Source organism: Vicia villosa, unplaced genomic scaffold (assembly GCF_029867415.1).
Source record: "Vicia villosa cultivar HV-30 ecotype Madison, WI unplaced genomic scaffold, Vvil1.0 ctg.000506F_1_1, whole genome shotgun sequence".
NCBI classification, from domain to species: domain Eukaryota; kingdom Viridiplantae; phylum Streptophyta; class Magnoliopsida; order Fabales; family Fabaceae; genus Vicia; species Vicia villosa.
In genome coordinates, this window is record NW_026705241.1 from 126,134 (window position 1) to 148,005 (window position 21,872).

A 21,872-nucleotide genomic window follows, 5' to 3' on the forward strand; every position below is an offset into this window, starting at 1 on the left:
CTCCGAAAGCGCCTTTTTTTTTTCTTCAAAATTTGACATATTTCGGAAATGCATTTTCGAAAACACCATTTCGGAAGTTCATTTCTGAAATATTGCGCGTTTTACAGATTAAGCAAAACAACCCCCTCCCCCATTCATTTACCCTAATTCAACATCAAACACAACCCTAGAGAAATTTTGTGCAAACACTTCCAAGGCTACATCAAAGGCTCCAATAACCTTGCTATACTACATTTAAAAGCCCTCCAATCTCTTCAATCGGTAAACATTTCGAGTTTTAGATCTATGATTAAAATTCATATTAAGGTGTTTACAAATAGCAAAAAATGTACTAGGTTAGGTTGGTACTGATATTTAGGTTGTTTAGAATGATTAAACATAGTTTTGAAGTTTGTTTTTGGGGTCTGCCATGGAAGTTGCAGAAAACTTCCTCGCAGGGGTGTTTTGGAAGTTCATTTCCGAAAACACCTCCATTCCCAGTTTCGGAAATGAACTTCCGAATTGTATCAAAAGTGCAGTTTTTTTTAGTTCTTTATGTTGTCTCGCATATTAATCGATTTCAATTGTTTTCAGGAACATGTCAGGCAACCAAGCACGCATCAGACAGGGTAGAGAGACCCAGACTGCGTCGGCTAGACGCGGGCGGGCGGCGGCGCAGCTGGCGTCGACACAGGGACGAGGGCAGGGCCGGGTACGACGTGTGCGAGTTCCCGTGGAGATGGACGAGAGTACCTCTACATCTGGATCGAGGAGTCGTCTGGCTCGGGTATCTTCTTCCCGCCAGCGAGAGGAGGAGGAGGAGGTGGCAGTGCCATACCACGAGGCGAAGGAGGTACTGGATGTTGACCCTCCACTCGGGGAGGAGGATGAGCAGGAGGAGGGCTACCCGGGAGGGCCCATTGACACTTCCGTGCTACTTACCTACCGCGAGCACGTCGCTCGGCGTATCTGGGAGGGAGAGATATTTTTTATAATTTGCCCGACTATATTATTTAACCGTTTATAATTTAGACGTTTATTCAATATTTTCTTAACGGTCTATTAACATACTTTTTTATTTGTTTTTTTGTAACAGGAGAGAGAGCCGTTGAAAATGGTGAACCACGCCCGGAAGGTTTTCAGTCTGTTTAAACCGAATGCCGAGTGATTTAACGACGCGTTGAAAGCTTCAGGGCTTAGTGGGCTCTGCTTGACGGGGTATTCCACCATCAGCCACAGCATGCAGGGGGCCTTTGTGGAGCGGTGGCACAAGGAGACGTCTTCTTTCCACTTACCAATTGGGGAGATGACGATCACCTTGCATGATGTGCAATGTCTTCTCCACCTGCCGATCAGGGGGCCCTGTTGCACCACTCCCGAATCCAAAGGATCGAAGCCAGTGAGTGGATGGCGCTCTATTTGGGTATGGAGCCCGAAGTTGCTGACTTTGAGTGCATCACGACCTGTGGGCCTCATATCAGGTTCACCATACTGAGCACTTATTTCGAGCACCACCTGGTGGCGGCGGCCGAAGTCGAGGATGCGGGTGACGACCTATTTACACATTATCACCGTGGCTGCACTCTCCGGTGCTGGTACATGCATGTGGTAGGCGCTGCGATCTTTGTGGACAAGAGTGTGAGGTACGTCGACGTGACCTACCTCCGCTACTTCATGGACTTGACCACCGTTCACCAGTGGAACTGGGGGGCAGATACTCTGGCATACCTATACCAGAAGCTGAATGAGGCCTCCAACTGGAGGACGAGGCAGTTGACCGGATCCTGCACACTACTTACGGTACGTTTCATTTTAATTGTTTCGTATTTATTTATGTTTCGTATTTATTTTTAATACATTATCGTGTTTGTATTTCAGAGCTGGATCATCTTTTACTTCTCCCGCATCCACGGCTTCCACATTGATCCTGAGTACGATGATGCCATGCCCAGGGCCGCCAGATACGTTCTCTAGAGGGGGAACAATGCAGTGGGATCATACCGTGGGTACCTGGACCGCACGATGCATGATGACGTCACTTGGAGGCCATTCAGCGACTACACTCATATTGTCCCCTTTGACGGCATATCTTTATATTCTGGTTGGTTGGCATGCGGGACCAGCACCATGGTTCGGTATCTCCCTGAGCGGTGCATGCGCCAGTTCGGATTTGTGCAGATGATACCCATGTCACCTTTTGAGGCTGCTCCCGACACAGTGACCCGAGTGCAGCTCACTGCCATATTTGAGGATTGGGAGCATCATGTGGTACCGGAGGAGTATCGTCGCATTCGGGTCATCCAGGACTGGCACAATGTGGAGGGATACGTCACATGGTTCTATCGGGTGTCACATCCTCTGCTGACACCCGACGCTCCCGGCGTTCCTAGGCCAGCACACGAGGAAATCCTGGAGAACCAGCAGGCCGAGGATGACCACGCCATTGATCTCCTGCCGATCTGCCAGCGGATAGAGATGCTTGGGCGGGACGGGTTGGATCGAGGTGTCGTTCATCAGGGCGGTCCAGAGGCAGTCGCCGTGATGGAGATGATCGTCACTGATGCGGGCCGTGCGGCGGCATACAGGTGGCAGAGGAGGTCCTAGGGAGAGAGGGTTAGGCATACCCAGTAGTCGGGTTTATTTTTTTTGTTTTCGGATTGTATCTTTCGCACACTATTATTATTTGGATTTGAATCGGCTTGTATATATTACTATTTTTATCATATTAGTATTTTATGTTGATATGTCGTTTATTTTGTTATGCGTTTTCGTAAAATTAAAAATACGGGACTGTTAAGAAAAACAAAAAAAAACACAGTTTCTGCATAATTCGGAAGTTCTTTTCCGAAACCCCCCAAAATCTGAAAAAATGTGTTTTCGGAAGTGCATCTTCGAAAACACCCTCTATTTGGTGTTTTCGGAGATGCACTTCCGAAGTCTGAAAAATTTTAAAAAAAAAAAACTTCGGAAATGCATTTCCGAAGCAGGGGTAAAGTGGGGTTTTTGCTGGGGGTGACCTCCATAGGGAGGTGGGTAAAGAAATTTTCAGTATTATTTGTCTTAGCATAACACGTCGAGAGATCACATATTTTATCTATATTTAGTCAATTCATACTATAACCACAAATTCATTAGGATGTGGGAATAGACTGGGCCGAGGTAGGCTTTGCCAAGCCTAAGCCTGACCTGCCAAAACAACCAAAGTCTAAGCCAGACCTGTAATCTATCATATGCTTATTTTTAGGCTTGAGTCTGGCCTTTTCGAATGTCTGATTAACCTACTTAAAAGTCTATTTCTTATAGACATATGTAAATATGTAATTCAAATAATGTTTAAATAGACTACTAAACTAAAAAACCAATGAAACTAAAAGTTTGTTTGCATTGACTTATCTTAACTTACCTATTATCATAAATTGTGAGATTATTACAACTTATGACATTATTCGTAAGGTGTTTTCATCTTATTTTCATATGTTCTTAAAGATAACTAAGTTTTATTTAAGTATTTTAATTCAAATTACAAAATATAACATAATGATAATAAAAAAGAATATTAATATTCATTTAAATAGACCGGCCTGATAGGCTTAACAGGTTTTTTTTATGGCATGAGGTCTAGCCTTTTAAATTAAATAGGCTTGTAAAAAGTCTATGTCTTTTTTATTTTAAAAAAAATCTGACCTAATCTAGGTTAGACCGTAGGCCCTAGAGCTGTCAATATAGGCTACTCGGCCCTAAACGGGCCGGCTAATATGGGCTCGAGATTTACTATCCGAGCCCGGCCCTAGATGGACTTCGGGCTATCCAGTCCTAAATGTGCTTTTTTATTTAAAAAATTAAAACAAAATCTCCATAATATTTAATATAAATAAAATTAAGAATTATGTTATTTTAAACATAATATATTTTTAAGTACTATATTATCTCTTATAAATACTATAATGTGTTTCTAAATACAATATATATCTAAATTGTATAAAATAATACTTGAATATTTATTATAAAAGAAAAAGAACCTGAAAAATATGGACTTTCATTTTAAGGCTCAAGCCTATGATTTTTTGGGCCTGACGGGCCGGCCCATATGAGCTCTAATTTTAATATGTTGCTTTGATGTTTATGACGTATATATGCTGCCTTTTGATTCAGCTTCTAATCTAATGGTCAAAAAAATTTAAAGGAATAAAATAAAAATATGAAAACTGTATTGAAAAGCAATCAATGGTAAATATTTGTGCAGAGGAGAGGATCCAGATTCTTAATAGTATTAGACAACAATATACATTATCGTAAATCTAATATATCACCTGATGACAAATCATATCAATATGGATTGTCATTCATTCATCATCATTTGCAAGAGGTGACATATCATTCTCATATATGCCAACGAAGAAGCACATGCTGACATTAACATTTTGTAGAGTCACAATCTAATTAACATTAAACACTTTTTCAATCACATGTTGTATATGGCAAAATTAACAAAAAAATTTAAACCAAACAGCCATATGGTAGTTCTAATAGACGAACTTCTACAAATCTAAAAATCTCAATTCAAACAAGTGACCATATGATCAATGGTTGGAATCTAATATGTCATAAACATCAAAGCAACATATTAAACAGCATAATGACTAAAAACAAAATGATTTCATTAACAAATGAAACACATAAAGTTACAAAGACAATAGCATTACTTTGCTTAGTATACATTGAATAATTCTCTGCCACTTGAGAGGTGCCTAATCTACGTTATCCACACATAACAAAAAGGATTAAATAAAACCTAACACCTAACATCTAGGCTTTCTTTGGGGATTTCTTGGCCTTAGATGGAGACTTGGGAGTACTAGCAGCAGTCTTTTCAGTCCTCTTAGGCAAAAGCACAGGGTTAATGTTAGGAAGAACACCACCATGAGCAATAGTAACACCAGCAAGCAACTTTCCAAGCTCTTCATCATTCCTAATAGCCAACAACAAATGCCTTGGACTAATACTCTTCTTCTTGTTATCACGTGCTGCATTTCCAGCCAACTCAAGAACCTGAACATCAAATAAATTTCAAAATTAGGGTTCAGATTCAATTTCACAAAATTCCAACTTAGTAGCATTGAAATACTGAAACCGAAGAGAGTTAATTTACCTCAGCGGCAAGATATTCAAGAACGGCAGCTAGGTAAACAGGAGCGCCAGTACCAACACGCTGAGCGTATCTACCTTTCTTCAAGAACCGGCCGATTCTTCCGACGGGGAACTGAAGTCCGGCTCTGACGGATCTTGTGACGGACTTCTTCCTTGGTCCTCCTCCTTTCCTTCCTCCTGCTCCTTTCTTCACCTTTGTGCTTGCGTCCATTTTGAAATGAGAAAATTAGCTTCTCGCTGTGAATTCGGTTTACTGTAAAAAATGCTGAGAAATGGAGATGTTGAGATAGAATTTGAATATGTGTTGACAATGTTTTATACTTCCATGGTGATTATAAGGATATTGCTCCGAAAGCAAATCCACCGTTAGATTAGAAACTATATTGCTTATCTATGGCTCACTCTCACTGACGTGGCGATCCATGTCTCCTATAACTGACCAATGAGAACCAGTTACGCGGTCTCGACTTTTTTATTATTAAAATTGGCTTTTTGAATTTATTTACTTTTATACGAGTATAAATTAGGCTGGATTCTTGCACTCTGTAAAATTTTGTCGGTAGAATTCAATTTATTAGGATTGTGTAACATAACAGCATCTCCAAATGCATGTTGTTTAGTGTATACGTGGAGGTAGAGCTGTCAAAATGGGCCAAAGCCTATGGGCCGAAAATAATTAGGACTTGGGCCTTATTTTTCGAGCCCATTTATATCCAGACCTTTTTAAGTCCGGCCCTAAAAAGCCTAAAAAATATGGGCCGGCCCGTATGGGCCATGTATAACCCGCCAGCCCGAAAAAAATTAAATTTTTTAATATAACTATAAATTATTCTTTCCTAATTCATAAAGGTATGCTATAAGCAACTTGCGTATTATGTATTTTAATTTATTTTTAGTATTATAAAGGTATAAATATCAAACAAAAGTTGATGGTTTGACTTAATTTCAAACTAAAAGGTTTCATCCTAATATAATTATGTAGACAGTATAGAAAAGACAGCTTGATATATTCTAATTAAAAATAAGGTTGAAATGAGATTTAAAAAGTTATGATGTAATTTTTTATGGTAGCATAGAGTTATAATTGTTATAAAATTTTATAACAGTTTGTTGTTATGATTGTTATAAAATTATAATTGTCATGAATATTTATATCTTAAAATTTGTTGGAACAAGTTATTTAATTTTGTGTGCAAAATTAAATATAATTTCTGATGTATTTTGAATAGATGAAATTAAGTTAATATGTTGTTTAATATTTTAATTGTAATTTATATAGATTATTTAGAAATCGTAATTTTAGATATGAAAATTGATATATATATATATATATATATATATATATATATATATATATATATATATATATATATATATATATATATATATATATATATATATAAAGTATCATTGCATGCAATTGTATGGTTATTAGAAAAATAAGGAGAAAATTTTATTTTTTTTAGAAATAGGCCCGTTTAGGTCCGTGGCCTATTTAGGGCCGGGTAGCCCGCAGTCCAGATAGGGCTGGACCTGGATATTGAAAATGGAGCCCATTTAAAAATGGGCTTTTAGCCTATTTTGACAGCTCTACATGGAGGTAATGGTGTCCTAAAGCTGTTCCCTTGGACTAAGGATTTTACTCCTTCTACCCTAAAGCAGACATCTGCTCAGGTGTGGATAAGGATCCATGGTCTCTCCCAAGAGTACTGGAGACCACGCATCCTCTTTACAATAGCAAGCAGCATAGGTACGCCTATTTGTATTGATTCTGCATCCACTAAATCGGTTTTTGATAGACCTTTTGGGCATTATGTTCGTGTGCTTGTTGACCTGGACCTTACGAAGGATCTGAGCTATAAGATTCTTGTGGAGAGGGTAGGGTTTGCTTTCTTTGTTGATATTGACTATGAAAAGATTCCGGCGTTTTGTAATTTTTGTAAATGCATTGGGCATTCTCTCGACAACTGCAAAAGAAAGGATCTTACCTTAGGTAAAGACAAGGAAAACATACAAAGACAAGAGAAACATATTTACATCCCTACAGGGAAGAAACTTAGCACAGGTGAGAACTCCAAAAGCAATCCGGAATCCCAGGTGGCTATGGGGGATAATGGAGCGAGGCCTGCACCTATTTCAACTCCTATTATTGACTGCAACACAGAGGTTCCTCCAGATAGCTCTAATGATAGAAATGAAGACTGTAATACCGATCCTATATTAGTTCCTGTTCTCTCTGGTGCTACTCACAGGCTCTCTGCAGATAGGGAGGAATCCTCTGATGGGGAGTTTGTTGATGCTACACAGATGGTGAATTTTGTTCCAGAAACACAATTAGATGAAAGATTTAAGAACCAAGTCACAAATTTTCTTCATGAGTCTTGGAATAACATGGCTGATTTGGATGACCCCGGGGTGGACTTGTTTCAGCAATAAGACTTCCAGTTGGTTACAAGCAAAAAGAAGAAAAACAAAAAGGCAATCTCTGCAGGTAATACTAGACATTTGTCTAGTACTAAAAATCTTTCCCTATGAAGAGCATCTTCTGGAACATCAGAGGTATTGCCAATGGCTCATCTAGATTGGCTTTGAAAAGACTCATTCAGTGTAACTCACCTGACTTTGTCTTCATTGCTGAACCGTGGATGGACTTTGACAACTTCCATCAAAGATGGTTACACAGGTTTGATCTAAAGCCTTTTGCGTTTAATGAAAGAGTAGGCTTGTTACCTAATCTTTGGTGCTTTTGTAAGTCTTCTCTTAATCCTAATATTATTTTAATTGATGACCAGCATGTTTCTTTCTCTATAGATATTAATAATAAAGTGTTTGGTTTCTCTGTCATTTATGCTTCTACCTGTTATATCTCTAGAAGGACTTTGTGGACTAATCTTAACAGAATTCTGGTTAATAATAAGAACCCCTGGTCTTTTATTGGCGATTTCAATGCCATTATTAGTGTGGATGAGTACAAGGGTTCTAACTCTCCTGCTAGCATCCCTATGCAGGATTTCTTTAATTGGACTGACACTAATCACTTAATCCATTTACCTACTTCTGGAAATTTGTTTACTTGGAGTAATGGCAGAAAAGGAAGACACCTTACCGAAAAACGCTTGGATAGAGTCATTTGCAATTTAGATCTTATGGACAGCTGCAGTAATGTGGTTTGTCACACTCTTTCCAAACTTAAGTCTGATCACTACCCGCTGCTGTATTCTTGCATCTTGGATAAAGTTCAGGTTAAGTCTCAATTTAAGTTCCTTAAGATGTGGACTCTTCATGATGATTGCGAGAGAATTATAAAAGATTCTTGGAATATTAAATTGTATGGCTGTCCCATGTATATCCTTGATAGGAAGTTGAGAATTCTCAAATCTAAACTAAAAGATTGGAACAGAGGGACCTTCGGGGATGTTAAGGCTAATGTGGTTGTGGCTGAAAAGGCTCTTAAGGATATCCAAAATCTCATCAGTATTAGGGGATATACTGATGATTTACAATCTGTGGAGGTCAAAGCGCAATATAAGCTGGAGAAAGCTCTGATTTTTGAGGAGGAATTTTGGAGAGAGAAAGCTAATATCAAATGGCATTCTGATGGGGATAGAAACACCAAGTTCTTCCATACTTATGCTAAAATCAGAAGAAAAAGCAGCCTTATTACCTCTCTAAACATTGATGATGTTGTCTCTACTGACCATAATGTTATTGAATCCCACTTAATTAATCACTTTACTAATCTTTTCAACAAAGATGTTTCTTTTCAGGATACAGGATTGGTGGAGAGAGTCATTCCAAATTTGGTCAATGATCACACTAATGCCATGCTTGCTGCTATTCCAAGTGTTGAGGAAATAAAACATGCTGTGATGAATCTCAAGTCTGACTCCTCCCCTGGCCCGGATGGTTTTGGTGCCCTCTTCTTCCAGAAATACTGGAATATCATTAATAAGGATGTGGTTCTGGCTGTTGAGCAATTTTTTCTGCAGGATTGGATGCTCCCTAATTATAATTCTAACACAATTGTTCTTATTCCTAAGCAAAATGAACCTAACACTCTTAACCATTTTAGACCTATTGCTCTTGCTAACTTTAAATTCAAAATCATATCTAAAATAATTGCTGACAGATTAGCCTCGATCCTTCCTTATTTGATCTCCAAAGAACAAAACGGTTTTATCTTGGGCAGGAACATCAAAGATAGCATTTGTTTAACCTCTGAGGCCATAAACATCCTTGGAAACAAAGGCTACAGTGGGAATGTGGCTTTAAAAATAGACATTTCCAAGGCTTTTGATACTTTAAATTGGGAGTTTCTCATTAAGACTCTTCAATGTTTTGGCTTTAGCTGTAAATTTTGTAATTGGATCACTACCATGCTAAGCTCTGCTAATCTTTCCATTGGGGTGAATGGTAAACAGGCTGGGTTCTTTAAATGCTCCAATGGCGTGAGACAAGGAGATCCTTTGTCTCCTCTGCTTTTCTGTATTGCTGAGGAAGTCCTTAGCAGGGGGATTTCTCATTTAGTTGATTCTAATCAAATTAACCTTGTCAAAGCTTCTAGGAATTCTTTTGTGCCCTCTCACACTCTTTATGCTGATGATATCATGATTTTTTGCAGGGGTGACCAAAAATCCATTAAATCCATTGATAATCTGTTGAAGGAATATGCTGTGAACTCTGGCCAAGTCTGCAACAATTCAAAATCCCTCATTTATGCTGGGGGCATGTCTGCTGCTAGACATAAGATCTTAGCTGATTTGTTGGGTTTTGCCATGGCCAATCCTCCTTTTATTTACCTTGGGGCTCCTATATTTGTAGGAAGACCTAAAGCTAATTACTTCTCTTTTATTGCAGATAAAATCAAGGTAAAATTAGCTCATTGGAAGGCATGCTTGCTGTCCATGGCTGGGAGGCTGCTCCTGATTAAAGTTGTTATTCATAGTATGCTCACGCACTGCATTACTGTTTACAATTGGCCTGCTTCTATTGTGAATCAAATCAGCAAATGGACGAGAAATTTTCTTTGGAGTGGAAATTTGGAGCAACGGAAACTTGTCACTGTTGCTTGGAAAGAGTGCTGCAAAAGTATGAAGGAGGGAGGTCTAGGAATTAAGTCTCTGTTCTCCTACAATCAGGCTTCCAACTTGCACCTGTGCTGGAATTTTGTGAAAGAAAACCAGAGCTGGTGTTCTCTCCTTGCTTCAAGGATTAAAAGGAAGAATAGGATCATTAAATACCACATTAAGTCCTCCTTATGGACGAGCATTAAGGACTGCTATGAGACAGTCTTAGATAATTCCAAATGGATTATTGGAGATGGATCTAAGATAAACTTCTGGCTGGATTCTTGGTTAGATGAACCTCTAGCTGCAAAGTTTAATATTCCTGTGGAGTTTCATAAGCACTTCAAAGTGAAGGTTAAAGATTGGTTGGCTGGCAAGGAGTGGTGCATCCCTAACAATGTTATGACTGCCTATCCGAATCTCTTGCATCTGATTTCCAAAATTAAAATTCCAGATGCGGACATTGATGACAGTATCATTTGGAAAGCAACTAGTAATGGTGATCTGAGTTTGAAACAAGCCTATGGCAGTGTCGATAAGAGTAATCAGGTGGTTCCTTGGGCTACTTTCATTTGGAACAATCATGTGCCTCCAGCTTATGCTATGGTGGTCTGGAAGACGATTTACAATAGGCTGCCAACCGATGACAATTTCACTATTAGAGGTTTATATGGCCCTTCTATTTGCTCTTTGTGTGGTGCCAATCCGGAATCCACATCTCACATTTTTTTGAATGTCGATATGTTATTCACATTTGGAACTGGCTGCTTGAGAAACTTCATTTTGCAGGGGCTGTTCGCAACTTTAATGACTGTTGGGACCTTATGCGTATTAATAGGTCTCCTCAAGCTAAAGTGGTTATGACGTCGTCCATTTGCAGCTTGTTTTACCATGTTTGGAGAGCTAGAAATGTTAAAAGATTTGAAGGAAAGATTATTCACTGGAAAACGTGCATCTCTCATATCGTGGCTCGGGCTAAATGGGTGGGGGACCATACCGTATGCTGTTCTTCTAATTCTATCTGCTGCTTCTCTTTTTTGAAAGGTATGAATGTTACCATTCATCCTAGAGGGCACTCTGCTCCTCTGGAGGTTTTATGGTGTCCCCCCTAAGGGATGGATCAAAGCTAATATTGATGGCGTGGTGCGTGGGAATCCGGTTCTTATGGCTTGTGGTGGCATTTTCCGGGATGATACTGCTGGGCATCTTGGAAGTTTTTGTGACTATATGGGAGAGGGAAGTGCTGAGTTAGCAGAGTTTTGGGCAGCTATGCTAGCTATCGAGTTGGCGGAAGTGAGAGGTTGGAAAAAGTTATGGATTGAATCTGACGGTATGCTTGTTGTCTCTGCTTTCTCCAACCCTGCCCTTGTTCCTTGGAGAATTAGATCTCGTTGGCTTTGTTGTCTTGCTTATACTCATAACATTGAGTTTATGGTTTCTCATGTTTACCGGGAAGCCAATTTTTGTGCTGATTCCCTAGCGAACTTTGGGCATTCGTGTAGAGTTTTTTGTTGGTTTGGCTATCTTCCCTCTATTTTAGTGAAGGATTTTAATTTAGACAGGGATGGTACCCCTAGGCTTAGGCTCTTATCTTAAGGGGTCTTGGTTTGGTCCCCCTTGTGTTCTTTGTAATCCTTCTTTCTCTTTTTTTGGTTATATGAAATTTTCTGTTTAAAAAAAAAAAAGTGTGTTGTCTATTATTAAAGGAAAAATAAAATATTGTTAACTAGTGAAATCAAATATTCCCTCCGTCTCAAATTATTTGTCACAGTAACTTACTTCGCACAGATTAGAAAACAATAATGAATAAAACAGAGAACGATAATTTTATCAAATTATCCTGATTAATTATTGGTATATTCGAAATAACATTAATATTAAGTGAAAAAATAATAAATTAAGAGTATTTATTATAATGTACAATTGAAAGATTAAATATAAAATTGAATTGATAATATACAGTGACAAATATTTTAGAATAAATTTTTTTCTTTAAATATAACATTTATTTTAGGATAAAGCGAGTATAAATTAGTAGTGTGAAATACAAATTGTTTATTATAATTATCAATCGAACAAAATAAAATAAAAACTGATATAAAAATTCTTTAAATGTAATACGACAAGTTAAACCCACAAGAAATAACTTAAACAATCAAAATTATTTTCCCTTTGGATATGTTTTTAGTAATTTGAGATCGTTGAAAAATGGTTTTTGTATGGTGAAAATGTTTACTTAAAAAGATTTATTTTTTTTAAATATCGGTCAACAAGCATAATCCTCTTATTTACATGCAAAGTGTTTTATTTTAAAAATTAAATTTTCTTATCATTTATTTTATTAAAATGTTAATAATTAATAATAATATTATTCCGTAAAGGGATTAGAGATGATCGGAAAGAGCAAGTTCATTGTCTGTTACGCCAGTTTGTTGTTTTTATGCAGTGAACAGGAGACTGACTTGCAAACATATTACTTCAATATTCAAATCAGTAAGAGAATGAGAAAATAGAGGTTGAACATAAAGAATTTAAATATTTGTGTGGTGACGCGTTTTCCTCTTTAAATAGGGGAAATAGTTGATGCATTGGTATATTTTCAACAATTAGTAAGGGTGACGTGGAAGGTGAACGGCGTTCATAGCACCTTCCAAATCTTTCGTTTACTGGATATGACACCCATTTCTCAAATACGTCGCTAACGTCTTGGATAAATAGCATAAAGTGTATAAGCATACTAAGTGACAGGTGTCAAGTCCACAATGGTTCAGAGATGTAGTCACGGGAAAATTAATCATACTCTCTTGAATAATAGGAGATTAATTGTCTCTTTCTCGCGCTCTCTTTGAGCGGTTGGTGTAAGTAGAGTTGTCAAAATGAGCTATCTGATTCTAAATGGATTGGCTTTGACGAGATTCAAACTTTTCAGAGTCGGACCAAAAGAGCACTATTGTAATATGAACTCAAGAATTACTACCTGAGCTCGACCATAAACAAGCTTCAGGCTACCCGACCCTAAACAGGCTATTTCTTAAAATTAATTTTAAACAAAAATTAAAAGAAAATCCCATAGATAAAATGTATTATTTTAAATATAATATATTTGTAAGTACTATATTATTTTTAAAATTTTTTTTTATAATATATTCTTAAATACAATATGAATCAAAATTGTATAAAATAATAATATTCAAATATTTAACATCAAGACTAATAGATATTATAGAATATGAGGAAATTGTGACGTAAAATAAAGAAGTACTAAATGTTAATTAGATTATATTAATGTATAGTATTTAAACGGGAAATATTGAATAGAATAGATATAAAATATAGTGAGGTGACAAAAATAAATGTGTTGTTTTGGAGTGAGATAATATAAAAAAATATTTTTTAATTTATAGTTATGCAGCCCTAATGGGCTACCTGCGGCCCATATGGGTTAGTCCTAATGGACAACAGACTTTTTAGGGCTGGACTAAAAAAGTCCTGAAAAATATGGGCTCTAATGGTTGGAGACGTAGATTTCCTATTTCCGGGTATCAAATGGTCCTGTGGTTAGTAGAATATTCTAAAAGTTTAGTAAATAGTTGATATGAATTTGGGTCGTTTTCACCTTATGGTGGTCGGATCCATGAAGGCATGGTCGGATCGAGATAGACATGACTGGCCAAGAAATATATATATATATATATATATATATATATATATATATATATATATATATATATATATATATATATATATATATATATATATATATATATATATATATATGTTTCAGAATCAAAACTAGTTGAAAATTGGTGGTTTTGGCGGATAAAAACAGGTCTAAGCTTCTGATGTCGAGCAGAAAAGGCCGACCTATAAGGTTCTTACTCCAATGCTTAAATAAGTATGTGGAGGAGAATAGTAAATACAATTTGAATTTGAAATTGTGTACATGAATTCGTCGCGCGTACTCTTTATATAGTATGTCGGTTATAACCGGGGACATATCCATGCATTACATATTGGTGTGGCTAAACATGAAAGAAAGTATGAACTAAATTATTTTGAAAATAATTTTTTTTAAGGAAGTACATTTACAATGAAAATCGCCTACTATCAATTTCTTGAAAATGAGATAAAGTAACATCTTTGTTAATTTTTCCAAGACAATCATTTAACGATTGATAACTTATTTTGTTACATAGTTGACTCTTTGCAAACTTCATTGCTAAAAAACACATTTCACGCTTGCAGTTTCTATAGGCAAGACTAAAGCCAACTTCAGAAGCTTATAAATTATATCAAATGTGTTGCACTTATTTGTTTCCACAAGTTTTGCACTTATTTGAAGAAGAATCCTAGATGTGGTTTGTTGTTCCATAGATCATCCAAACTTCAAATCCTAGGATACTTAAATGCAGACTGGGCTGGATGTATTGATACAATAAAATCGACACCAGGTTATTGTTTTTTCTTAGGATCGTCACTCATATCCTAGAAAGCCAAGAAACAACAAATTGTGTCGAGAAGCTCATTTAAAGTCGAGTATAGAGCTCGGGCTCAACTACTTTTGAACTGGTTTGGCTCCTATATGCGTTGAGAGGCTTACATGTTACATGCTCCAAGCCTCCAGTTTTGTATTGTGATAATCAAAGTGCACTTCACAGAACATCAAATCTAGTTTCTCACGAAAGAACGCAACATCTTGAGATAGATTGTCACTTGAGGCGTGAGAAAGTTCAACAAGGATTGTTGAGATTATTGTCAATCCCTCACAAGAACAACATGCCGATTTTCTTACAAAACCATTACAACCAACAAAGTCCGAATCATTTGTATCCAAGCTTGGCATGATAGATATTTATCATGCTTGAGCTTGAGGAAGGGTGTTAGAAAGTATGAAGATTAAGCTTGAGGAAGGGTGTTAGCATTATCAGATACATTACTTGTTAATCAAGCAATCAATAAACTTGCCACTTTGGGAAATTCTGGATTTGTAATTTAGTTACAGTTAGTTAGAACTTTCTGTTTTAAGTAACTTGTTTGTTAGTTGGTTAGAGAGCTTGTATATATAGTTGGTTGTAGTTTCTTTGAGACTTTGAGCTAAATCAATGCAATAACAGTTTATTCTCCATTTTATGTCTCATCTTCTTCATGCATTCATGGATTCCCTCAATGCATTCTCTAATATTCTAACAGCATGTTCTTCCAAGACTTTGGTAGGTTGGTTATCTTCTACATCTACCAAATTAGCCCACGATTCTTTGAGGAATCTCTCATGAGAGTTGGCCACCAGAGGTTGAGAGCCAAATTCCTCGTTGTCCTTGACATTGAACTGAGTAGCATCCACTAATTCTAAGGCTTCAAAACTAGAGTCACCATCAAGGCTCTCATTGTCTTGAATATGGTCTATACAATTGACCTCACCTTGGTCAACTTAAAGGACAGACATAGGTCTCTTGCAAAGTGGTATTCAAAGTTTCTTTCTCAGATATTTATCTATTAATTATCCTGCTTTGGCACATAAACTTGTTTGAGTTTAGGTTCTCTTTTAGATGTACCTTCATTCATATCCTTAACAGGAATGATTTTTTTGCGTGTCACAAGGTGACAAAAGATATATGAAGAAATTATATGATAATACTTTTGAAATTTTATAGATATCACGAGTTTTTTAAGAAGTATTATTTAATACATAAATAAGAGAAACCAAGTCCTGAATAATGCATGGTACAATAACAATCACACTCACATCAAGCAACATTCAGATAGATAGAGAGCATAGTAAGCATATGCATTTTATTTAGTTGCTGCCAATATTTAAATGGCCAAGTACACCAGAAAGTGTGAAAACACTCACACATGGATATGCACCAGTATAATATAATATTTATTCACTTGATTGGCTAGTGAAAGCGTATCTTGAAGTCCAGTAATTCTTTATATCTTCAGCAGTTCTTCCAGGAATTCTTCCAGCAATTAATGGCCACCTGATAAGGAATATATTATATTCAAAACTAGTATTATTTAATTATACAAAAGAAATATAATATAATATATATTAAACATATACTAACTAAATTACCTATCTCCTAGTAGTTTATACATCCTGATGATAAGAGCTTCCTCGTCTTGGGAAAATTCAGTCATGGAATTTACTTGAGTAATACTACTGGAATTGGAATTGGATTGATCTGCTAGAAATTTTAAAAATATTTATCTTTCGAAATAAATTTCCAAACATAAAACCCTAGGGTGAGTTCGGATCCAAAAAGGTACGTACCTATGGAAGAATCAGCAGGAACTTCCTTAGAGGTTTGTTCCATGTTGGCCATATATAACAAGTGCGAGGTTTTGGTGAGTAAAATATATTTGCAGATGAGGAGGGGCTAATACTAATAGATAGGTGGCACTAATATAGGGCAAGTAATATGAATGATCAATGGTATAGAAGAGTACACTAGTGTGAAGAATGGGTGGTGTGGAGGGTGGGAGCAAAGTAAAGTAAAGAAAAGACTGAAGGTTGGGGTTGACTGTTTAACTTTGTTCCTATAGGTAGTTGCACATGATTGTTGGATGAATAATATTACTTTTTTATTAGTAGTTAGGAAGTTGCTTGCTTAGTCGGTGTTTTGCCATTAAAATGTGTTGAAGAGTAATTTTTTTAGGGATATATATATATATATATATATATATATATATATATATATATATATATATATATATATATATATATATATATATATATATATATATCCTCTTAATCTCAACTATTGTAGTAGTTTTTGTTTTTATTTGTTTATAAGTGAATACTAAATGATCTATTCCTTCAGTTTCCTTAAAAATTAAGAGATGACATAATCAGATTTTACTATAAAAGCACTCGTTAAACAGATTTTACCACAATCCTAACTTATGCGTCGCTGCCCCAAACTCGCACGCATCATTCTTTTGGATGGATTGCAAGAGAAAAAATTTCAATGTTCTTCTATCCTTGAACAAAACATTTTTCTACCATTGCAATTTATCTCACATTATGATGTTGATGTTGTATTTTTAGAACAACTCTCTGTTAAAGAATATTAGAAAAGTTCTATATAATACATTGCAAGTGCAGAAAATCATTTCTGCTTCCAGGTTAAATAAAGAAGGTTGTTCAACCTTTGAAAAGATATATGCAACAAAATCTGGAATTGGCGATGATAATGAATCTGAATTTTTTTAATATTCTGTGTAAATAATGTAATGTTTAAAAAAATAGATATTATTCACTCCAGTTTTATTCTAAAATTGAGGGACTTACTTATTTTATTTTACTATTTAAAATAGAAAGTATGTTTTTCCTTAGTTTTTTTTAACAACCGAGAAATATGTTACATAACTACAATCTCTACCCTACATTCTTAAAGGAATAACACTCAAGATATTGTCAAGATATTAATCCACAACAAACTATCTACATCCACCAATATATATATATCTTTCTTGTGAAAGCATTTGCCTTGATAATATTTGCTCAAGATAATGAAATTTTGGAACTTGAAAAAGCTTGGAAAAGTTCTCAATGATGGATTGAAAATGGAGAAAAAACATTTTCATTGTTTGGAACTGATATTTTCTTACTTTGAGCAAATAGCTCTTTAAAAGTTGGTTGATTGCAGTCCATAGAAATTTAAAATAATGAGCATAAAATATATTAAATAGGATCTGAATTAGAGCAAAGATGTGTTGTTCTCCAAGAACAACAACTACTATGATAACACTACATTTGTTTAGTAATGTAATTTAATATTCTATGTAAACAATGTAATGTTAAAAAAAACTTATACATATTTTACCTCGATTTTTGTCAGAAACTGAGAGTATTATTTTGGCGTGATAATTTAGAATATTAATTACCGTCCTTAAACAAATTTGTGTCATCTATTTCATGAGTATCAACGCTGTAGACACTTCCATTAGTGATTTGTGTGAAACTTGACATACATTCATTATAAAAGCATTCTGAATATTAAAATTGTTAATGAAACATATAACATAGAAATTTTAAAGAGTAAGAAACTCGATAAAGTTCTCTACGATAGATTGCGAGAGCAGAAAATAAAGTGTGTTTAAGGTTTGTGTTCTTCAATAATCAATTTTTTGACGATGTTCTTCAATAATAATGTATTCATTCTTTTAACTAACCCTTTTCTTGTTTTACATCAGAAATAGATAAATGCAAAAGGGATCTGAAATATGTTGCATCTAACATTTATCTTCTCTGACATTTTCAATAAAACGAGGATCCAAACATCTGATCTTCACCAACAGTGATGACGATGAATCTAATTTAAAATCTATTTTATATATTTACAGAAATATTTTGTGTAAACAATGTAATATTACGGATAAACAATTAATTAATAAATATTATGTAATTTATAATGAATTTAAAAAACTATAAATCTTACCCCTTGATGTTATTCATAAACTGAGAGGTTTGATGCGCTAGTTTTGAAAATATTAAAAATGCAGGAGTCGGGGTTCGAACTCATGTACATAAGCATTTTCCCCTTGGTGTTTTAAAAACCGAGGGATAAAGTTGATACTTTTCATGACGCCCTTCGTTACCTCACTTCTTTAGCCGAAGTTAAATGTATTTCGCGTTCGAGGTGAAATGTGTTTTTTGTTGTATTGTCATCAATCGACCACTCAAAGAGAATTGTTATTCGTCTATATTATATTGTTCGCGATATAGGGGAATTACTCTATAAAATACTACAGGTGATTTAAATCCATAATACATTCAACAACTCTTTGCATCTCACGCCTATGAAATAGGGGTTGTTATAACCATGGACGAATTTATGTTGAGGTAGGGTGCGACTAAAGCCACACTAGATTTTATATATAATTAATAAAGAAAAAAAATCACCAAATCACTTCTTTCTCTCTCTCTCTCTCTCTCTCTCTCTCTCTCTCTCTCTCTCTCTCTCTCTCTCACACACACACACACACACACGTACATACACACGCACATACACACACACACACACTTTTTCTTTCTCTTTGAAACCTCACCGTCACCATCTCCCATGTTAGTATATTTCTTTCATTTTTGGTAATCCACCACTTTCTTTCTCTAATTATCTCACTTGGTTTGATTGTATTTATTTATGAGTGATTGAAATTCAAAAGTAAAGCGAGTGTTTCAATTTTCACTTATTCTTTTCTCTTTTTTTAGTTGAACCTAAAACTCCAATTTATTATAAAAAAAAATTTCTCTATTTTTCATAAATGGTTTTCTCTATAATAATTTGATTTTAAATGGTTTCATTTAATCGTTCTTATTATAGGATGAAGAAATTTTTCATGTGTTTTCTAGAGACAAGCTACTTCTTCTTCAAATTTAGAAGCATCGAAAACTAGACATCCTAATGAGAGTATTAAAGTTGTTGATTATGAATTGTTGGAAATGAATTCAGGAATATAGCATTCAATTTCAAGCTATCATCCTGAAATCCAAAATAAGGTAGGAAAAACTTATTTAAAAATAGGTTTTCATCAACCTCCTCACAGTTTTATTTACCCTTAGTCTATTCATAGTAAACAAAGACGTCGATTTTGCAAATTAAAATTGATTTGATTTGTATGACTGGATTGATTATAGTGAATATAAAGACCTAGCATTTTATTTGCCATATTTTTTGTTTAAAAATGTCTCTAAATATGGGGGGTCACTTTGTGGGGAGAGGTTTGATGACTGGAAGAATTCTCAAAGATTAGCTAATCATGTTACTTCTTTTAATAGATCATGACTGCCCCTAAGATTCAAAAGGATCTTGTTGTTGCTTGTGCATGTGAAATAACTCAACAAATTATATATGATATTGTGGATGATGTGTTTTGTGTTTTGATTGATAAATCAGGTGACATTGTCGGTAAAGAACAAATGATTGTTGTTGTTCGCTATGTTAACAGTGAAGGTTCGGTAAAAGAAAGGTTTTTCTTTGGCATTGTAAGTGTTAAAGAAACAAGTTATAAGTCACTTAAGGAGGTATTTGAGAAGTTGTTGTCTATAATGGCTTGAGTTTATCTAGCATTAAGGGGGCAATGGTATGATGGAGCATGCAATATGCGAGTTAAGTTTGGTGGTTTGAGAAGTTTAATCTAAAATGAGAATTCATCTGCTTGTTATGTGCATTATTTTGCCCATCAATTTCAATTGGCACTTTGAACCAAACAAACCCTAAATGTATGCTAAATACATTAAGAATGAATAACAAGAACGAAATTAAATATAGGGTTTAATATACTTCACCCCCTGCCAATATAGCGAGTTTCGGTTTGGCCCCCTGAATGTTTTTTTTACTAAAAGCCCCTTATAAAACAAAAAACTTGGATTTACCACACCATTTTACCCTCTTTGCTGACTGGACATGACTTAATTGATGACGTGGCAAAATAATAATAATTTGTAGAATAATAATTGTAAAATAGATTTACCACACCCACAACAACAGCGCCCCTGTTACTTTCCAAATTCCTTCATCATGCATCCATGTGGAAGCATCAGCAACCACTGCATGATCTTCTTTCTTCGCATCTCTCTTCTTGTTAAACATCTTCAGTCCACTTTGTGTTGGTTCCTTCTCTTTCATTGCTGCCCTCATCTTTACTTTTACGCTGTAATACGGTGAACTGACTTTTTATTAATCGGAATGTCGCGGTAAGCAAGAGTCGCCACCGACTTTTATTTTATCCAAACAGATTCGGAAAGGCAAAAAGAAACAGAAAAAAAACCTTTTAAAAGAAATCTAAGTTCGGGGGGTAATTTATGCAAAGGGAAGGTGTAAGGCACCCTTTGCATCCATGGTTTTCCATGGGCTCTTAATTGCTTTGCTTGCTCGTTTGTTTAGAAAATGTAGATGAAAGAGATAGGGACTTTAGCTTGTGAATAAGCGTTGCCCTTTTGAAAAATTACGAGAAAGAATATAATAAAAAGGTTTGAGCATTGCAAGGAAATTAGGGGCAATTACCTTAAACTCAGATGATAGGTCTCTTTTTGCCTTTCAGAATGAAAGGGTCTATCCTTGCCATAAGAGGGCAGGAAGCCTTTCGTTTGGAGGTTGAAGGGTCATCGAAGCATCCTTTGCCATAAGACTGTCCCATGCCATAGAAGGGCAGGTAGTCTGAGGCAAGGATCAGAATAAGCCATTTCGTAGGCAGCCAGAAGATACCTCAGCCTTTTTCGTAGGCAACATCCGAGGGTCGAGGTTATGTTAGTGTACCGAAGGCAGCATCATTTTTAGGGTCTCATAACCTTTATTCGAGGCAACATGGCTGAGGTATCCTCGAATTCGAGGGACGAGGCTTACTCTGCAAAAACACAAAGGCAACAGGCAACAGGCAACAGGCAACAGAGAGGGTTACCCAAAAAGCGTGCGTGTGTGCACCAATCATGTGATTCAATTCAGATTATATTATCTTGTGTTTAGTTATTCTAATTGATTCAGAGTTGCACTCCCTAAATTACTAACCACGCAGTTATAAAGCAATAAAGGGAAGGGGAAAATGAAACCAGCGGAGGAGAGGGGAATTGTAACCAGCGGATCCCTTAATAGGGTTTGACATAAGTAATAATAAAATAAAAAAGAAGAAAAGATTTAGGGTTACCAATGACATAGCTTTGGCATTTGACAAACC

The 21,872-nt window shown here is 35.8% G+C and overlaps 3 protein-coding genes across 4 annotated transcripts; 1 reads left to right on the forward strand and 2 right to left on the reverse strand.

Annotated features, from left to right (window-relative positions):
* Positions 1–4,616: 4,616 nt before the first annotated feature.
* LOC131629085 (histone H2A.1-like) lies at positions 4,617–5,406 on the reverse strand. The gene is made up of 2 exons (XM_058899886.1): positions 5,129–5,406; positions 4,617–5,028 (listed from the first exon to the last, which is right to left on the reverse strand). The coding sequence occupies exons 1-2, from the start codon at positions 5,336–5,338 to the stop codon at positions 4,786–4,788; spliced, it is 453 nt and encodes a 150-aa protein (XP_058755869.1). The 5' UTR covers positions 5,339–5,406; the 3' UTR covers positions 4,617–4,785.
* LOC131629071 (uncharacterized) lies at positions 5,390–7,563 on the forward strand. Its single transcript, XM_058899870.1, has 2 exons — positions 5,390–5,455; positions 6,703–7,563. Exons 1-2 carry the CDS (start codon positions 5,390–5,392, stop codon positions 7,561–7,563), a joined length of 927 nt encoding a protein of 308 aa, XP_058755853.1.
* Positions 7,564–15,855: 8,292 nt separating this feature from the next.
* On the reverse strand, positions 15,856–16,697 carry LOC131629086 (MYB-like transcription factor ETC3). Of its 2 annotated transcripts, none has more exons than XM_058899887.1 (3): positions 16,468–16,697; positions 16,270–16,381; positions 15,856–16,174 (listed from the first exon to the last, which is right to left on the reverse strand). In XM_058899887.1, exons 1-3 carry the CDS (start codon positions 16,517–16,519, stop codon positions 16,075–16,077), a joined length of 264 nt encoding a protein of 87 aa, XP_058755870.1. In that variant the 5' UTR covers positions 16,520–16,697; the 3' UTR covers positions 15,856–16,074. The 2 variants fall into 2 exon arrangements, with proteins under 2 accessions (XP_058755870.1, XP_058755871.1); XM_058899888.1 differs by having other exon boundaries at positions 16,270–16,378; positions 16,468–16,695.
* Positions 16,698–21,872: the final 5,175 nt, after the last annotated feature.

Bases quoted from the DNA above. Each gene is read 5' to 3' on its own strand.
- LOC131629085 (XM_058899886.1), bottom strand. From the start codon at position 5,338: ATGGACGCAAGCACAAAGGTGAAGAAAGGAGCAGGAGGAAGGAAAGGA. The intron at 5,029-5,128 runs GTAAATTAACTC...TTTGATGTTCAG, and splicing joins TTGAATATCTTGCCGCTGAG to GTTCTTGAGTTGGCTGGAAA.
- LOC131629071 (XM_058899870.1), top strand. From the start codon at position 5,390: ATGCTGAGAAATGGAGATGTTGAGATAGAATTTGAATATGTGTTGACA. The intron at 5,456-6,702 runs GTGATTATAAGG...ATGGGCTTTTAG, and splicing joins CAATGTTTTATACTTCCATG to CCTATTTTGACAGCTCTACA.
- LOC131629086 (XM_058899887.1), bottom strand. From the start codon at position 16,519: ATGGCCAACATGGAACAAACCTCTAAGGAAGTTCCTGCTGATTCTTCC. The intron at 16,382-16,467 runs GTACGTACCTTT...TAAAATTTCTAG, and splicing joins TCCTGCTGATTCTTCCATAG to CAGATCAATCCAATTCCAAT. The intron at 16,175-16,269 runs GTAATTTAGTTA...ATTCCTTATCAG, and splicing joins TATAAACTACTAGGAGATAG to GTGGCCATTAATTGCTGGAA.